Below are 5,307 nucleotides of genomic sequence, written 5' to 3' on the forward strand. Positions count from 1 at the left end.
TGTCCGATTTCAAATAGGCTTTGCAGCGAAAGCACCACAAATGATTATGTTAGGTCACCACCAACTCACAGAAAAATTCTGCCATTTTTCCAGCCAAAGAGAGGAGTCACAAAACGCACAAATAGAGATAAAATGAATCACTAACCTTTGACGATCTTCATCAGATGACACTCATAGGACTTCATGTTACATAATACATGTATGTTTTGTTTGATAAAGTTCATATTTATGTAAAAACAATCTCAGTATACATTGGCACATTTCGTTCACATGTTCGTTCACATGTTCCAAAAACATCCAGTGAAATTGCAGAGAGCCACATCATTTTACAGAAATACTCATTATAAATGTCGATAAATACAATTGTTAGACATGGAAATATAGATATACCTCTCCTTAATGCAACTGCTGTGTCAGATTTCCAAAAAAACTTTACAAAAAAGCAAACCATGCAATAATCTGAGACGGCGCTCAGAAAATAAATAAAATTTTCCGCCATGTTGGAGTCAACAGAAATCAGAAATCACACTATAAATATTCCCTTACCTTTGATGATCTTCATCAGAATGCACTCCCAGGAATCCTAGTTCCACAATAAATGCTTGATTTGTTCAATAATGTCCAGTATTTATGTCCAAGTTGCTACTTTTGTTAGCGCGTTTAGTACACAAATCCAAACGCTCGTGCAGGTCCATCCGAACGTCAGACAAAAACTTCAAAAAATTATATTACAGGTCAAAGAAACTTGTCAAACTAAGTATAGAATCAATCTTTAGGATGTTGTTATCATAAATCTTCAAATACGTTCCAACCGGAGAATTCCATTGTCTGTAGGAAAGCCATGGAACGCAGGTCGCTATCATGTGAAATACGCATGACCAGGACCTGTCTCTCTGCCAGACCACTGACTCAAAGAGCTCCCATCCGGCTCCACAACACAGTAGAAGCCTTATTCAAGTTTCTAAAGACGGTTGACATCTAGTGGAAGCCCTAGGAAGTGCAACTTTATCCATATCCCACTGTATAGTCAATAGGGGCTGGTTTGAAAATCGACCAACCTCAGATTTCCCACTTCCTGTTTGGATTTCTTCTCAGGTTTTTGCCTACCATATCAGTTCTGTTATACTCACAGACATCATTCAAACAGTTTTAGAAACAAGTGTTTTCTATCCAACACTATCCAATACTAATAATAATATGCATATATTAGCAACTGGGACTGAGAGAGAAAATGTCTGCTCCAAACTGTTGCGCATGCAAAACGCTGCTGGCACCCAGCCATACAATGACGCAATGTGATCTTTCTCGCTCATTTTTCAAAATATAAGCCTGAAACTATGTCTAAAGACTGTTCACACCATGTGAAAGCCATAGGAAATGAATCTGGTTGATATCCCTTTAAATGGAGTGAAGGCAGGCAATGGAACAGAGAGCTTTCAGGAAAAACAGCACTTCCGGGTTGGATTTTCCTCAGGTTTTCGCCTGCAATATCAGTTCTGTTATACTCACAGACAATATTTTTGACAGAATGGGAAACTTTAGAGTGTTTTCTATCCTAATCTGACAATTATATGCATATTCTAGATTCTGGGCCTGAGAAATAGGCAGTTTCATTTGGGTACGTTTTTCATCCAAACATCAAAATACTGCCCCCTACACTCAACAGGTTAAGAATGATGGAGGCCACTGTGTTGTTGGTGACTGTCAATGCTGCAGAAATGTTTTGTTACCCTTCCCCAGATCTGTGCCTCGACAAAATCCAGTTTCTGAACTCTACGGACAATTCCTTCAACCTCATGGCTTGGTTTTTGCTCTGACATGCATTATCAACTGTAGGACCTTAGGCACACACCTGTCTATATATATATATATATATATATATATATATATATATATATATATATATATATATATATATATATATATATATATATATATATATATATATATGTATGTATATATATATATATATATATGTAACAGGTGGACTCCAATCAAGTTGTAGAAACATCTCAAGGATGATCAATGGATACAGGATGCACCTGAGCTCAATTTCGAGTCTCATAGCAAATGATCTGAATACGTATGTAAATAAGGTATTTTTAAAAACCTGTTTTCGCTTTGTCTTTATGGGGTATTGTGTGTAGACTGATGAGAAAAAATCTATATTCTACATTTTAGAATAAGGCTAAATGTGGAAATAGTCAAGGGGTCTGAATACATTCCGAATGCACTGTATGTCATTTGGGGAAATTATTTCAATTTATCAGAGGGTGCTGCAGCACCTCAGCACCCCTACTTCCTGCGGCTATGCCAACATGGTGGTACCTCTTCTATAGTTAAATGGAATAAATTATCTGCAGATGCTCAGCACATCCATGTTTGAGTGTGACAACAGTCAAGATGAAGAGCAGGCCCATCTCATCTTCCTGCTTCCTGTGTCATAATCAATGTAATTACCATAAAGATACATTCTATTGCATTCCTTTTCCATTAAAGGAACAGCCTGTAACCTGGTGATGTCATAAGTGGTCTACAAAACAATTTCAGCTATGCAGTTATTGGTCCTTCATTTTTTTTTTTTTTTTTTAAAAGGTATGACAGCTGTGCTCATATTCTCCCAAAATCAACGGGATACTACATTAATTGAAATGACCAATGAACGGTTGGAAATCTTAGATTGTGGTTCAAAGAATATATAATTATCAATTGATAATACAGATGTTTGTCCATATCATGTAACTGTTGTTTCTTCACAATGAAAAACATAATTCTGATTAGAATCAAGGCACTGTAAATCATGATTTCCTAGTTTAGCAGCCTATGTGAAAATTGTATTTATGTGAACATTTTATGTATTGAGCACTTAGTCCTGTTTGAAGGCAGCTCTGTCAGGAAATTACTGCATATGAGGCTGGGGTTGGAATTTTTATTTATTTTTAAAAATCACCAGATATGTCATTGTGATGCGTTTTCTGCTTTAAAAGGGACATTTTACCATACAATTCTGCAATGTAACCAATCATGCTCACTCCACTCTGTCTCTTTGCCTGTACTTTGTCACCCCCACCCCCCTTAGCTGGATAATAGTGAGGTGACAACGTTTGACCTGCCCCTCTCAGCCAGCCATGGAGCCACTGACGCTTCTGCCTCTAACATCAGCGTGGATGGAGCAGGGGCTGTGGCCGGGGTGGAATCTCTGGCTGGGGGGGCTGAAGTGTCAGTGGGCGCCGAGGCTCAGCGGACACGGGCTGCTCTGGAGCAGCTACAGCAGAAGATCCTGAAGAGCATTGAGCAGATTCGGATAGAACAGGAGGCACGAAACGACAATGTGGCAGAGTACTTGAAGCTGGCCCACAATGCCAACAGCCATCAGGCTTTTCGTATCAAACAGGTGTTTGAGAAGAAGAACCAGAAGTCTGCACAGACCATCAACCACCTGCACAAGAAGCTAGATCACTACCACAAGAAGTTTAAGGAGATACAGCAGGTGTGTGTGTGTGTGTGTGTGTGTGTGTGTGTGTGTGTGTGTGTGTGTGTGTGTGTGTGTGTGTGTGTGTGTGTGTGTGTGTGTGTGTGCGCGTGTGTATATATATATATGAGTAAAGAGACAGAGAAAGAAAATTAAATGAGTCATCCATGTCTAATTGGTCTACTTTTGCGTTGACACCTTTTCCCCCATCCACCTAACCTCCCTCTCCTTATAGCAAGGTCTGGGCCGGCAGCCTAAGGATGTGCTGGGGGATATGCAGCAGGGGCTGAAGGATGTAGGGGCTAACGTACGGGCAGGGATCAGTAGCTTTGGTGGAGGTGTGGTGGAGGGTGTCAAAGGGGGCGTGTCAGAACTCACCCATACAGCTGTGGTGTCTAAGCCCCTGGAGTTTGTCAGCTTGATCCGCAACAAATTAGGCAGCACACACTCGCTGGAGGATGGTGTGGAGGAGCATTCAGATGATGTACCCCTGAGTAGCAGCGTCACCTTGGCCTCCAGCTCAAAGTACAGTAGTGACGACGAGTGCTCCAGTGACTCTGTGACAGGTAGTAATTATTTTGGGGCTGGGGGAGGAGGGGGGATGTTGGGGTTGGGACTGGCCAGGCTGGACGGGAACGACCACCACAGGTCCTGGGACACTTGGCTGGAAGGCCTGCAGGAGATCAAAGCCAGCCAGGCCCACATGGAGGACGCCATCGAGGACATGAAGAGTCAGCTGCAGAGCGACTACGCCTACATGACCCAGTGCCTGCAGGAAGAGAAATACAGGTATGAGCTACTGGAGGAGCAGCTGAATGACCTGACAGAGCTGCACCAGAACCAGATGTCCAACCTGATACAGGAGCTGGTCAGCATGGAAGAGAAAGTAACCTACCAGTCCTATGAGAGAACCAGAGACTCTCAGGTAAAGAGGCAAAAACCTGGATGTATAAGATGTACTGAAACACACAAGTTTGAGTGCAGAAAGGAGCCTATAGTACCCGTAAAGCAGTTGTAACTTTATGTTTACCTGTGTTTGTATTTGCATATACATATTATTTTATATGTGTGTCTGTACAGGAGGCGGTGGAGTCATGCATGAACCGCATCACTAGGTTAGAGCTGCAACAGCAGCAGCAGCAGATGCTGCAATGGGAGGGTGTGGAGAACGCCAATGCCCACGCCCTGCTGGGAAAACTCATCAACATCATCCTGGCTGTCATGGCTGTAGTGCTAGTGTTTGTCTCCACCCCTGCTAACTTTATCACCCCACTCATAAAGACCAGAGCACGCGTGGCTGCCACTGTCTTGCTGGCCCTTTCTCTGTTTATCCTCTGGAAGTACTGGGACTTCTGGGAGCTTTGGCTACTGCCAGGCTGACCCCTCCATAGGCCATCACCCACACACATTGTTTTGACTTGACCTATCACCTACACTGAAAAAAATGAAGGTTCCCTGGAGAACTCTTGCCCGATAAATAAACTTGGAGTTAAGTGTAAGGTTCTTGATGTGGCATCTACAGTTCTTCAGAATTCTAAAAGGTTCTAGAAATGTATGAGAGCCTGCAGATGAGTCCCTTTCATAGCACACAGCAAATTGGCCAGAGTTTTTCAGTGTAACATTTCTAGTGTCGATTCAAGAGTTTCGTTAACACGGTAAATAGTTAAATTAACACTAAGTGGTGTAAAATAGACCCAGTGTTAGTGTTAATAACCAGAGTTGAACATAAACCACACCCCAGCATACTATATTGCAGGTTGATTTTTTGAAATTGTTTGTTAAAATCTGTTTTTCCATGTACTTTGATTAATTCATCTTACACTACTCAAATATAA

General features: G+C 41.8%; 1 protein-coding gene across 1 annotated transcript; it reads left to right on the forward strand.

Annotated features, from left to right (window-relative positions):
- Positions 1 to 2,318: 2,318 nt before the first annotated feature.
- On the forward strand, positions 2,319 to 4,549 carry LOC110495182 (transmembrane and coiled-coil domains protein 2-like). Its single transcript, XM_036948426.1, has 3 exons — positions 2,319 to 2,324; positions 3,080 to 3,490; positions 3,708 to 4,549. The coding sequence occupies exons 1-3, from the start codon at positions 2,319 to 2,321 to the stop codon at positions 4,488 to 4,490; spliced, it is 1,200 nt and encodes a 399-aa protein (XP_036804321.1). The 3' UTR covers positions 4,491 to 4,549.
- Positions 4,550 to 5,307: the final 758 nt, after the last annotated feature.

Source organism: Oncorhynchus mykiss, chromosome 17 (assembly GCF_013265735.2).
Source record: "Oncorhynchus mykiss isolate Arlee chromosome 17, USDA_OmykA_1.1, whole genome shotgun sequence".
Classification (NCBI taxonomy): Eukaryota; Metazoa; Chordata; class Actinopteri; order Salmoniformes; family Salmonidae; genus Oncorhynchus; species Oncorhynchus mykiss.

Coding starts and splice junctions, on each gene's coding strand:
- LOC110495182 (XM_036948426.1), top strand. Junction 3,491..3,707: donor AGTTTAAGGAGATACAGCAG/GTGTGTGTGTGT, acceptor CTCTCCTTATAG/CAAGGTCTGGGCCGGCAGCC.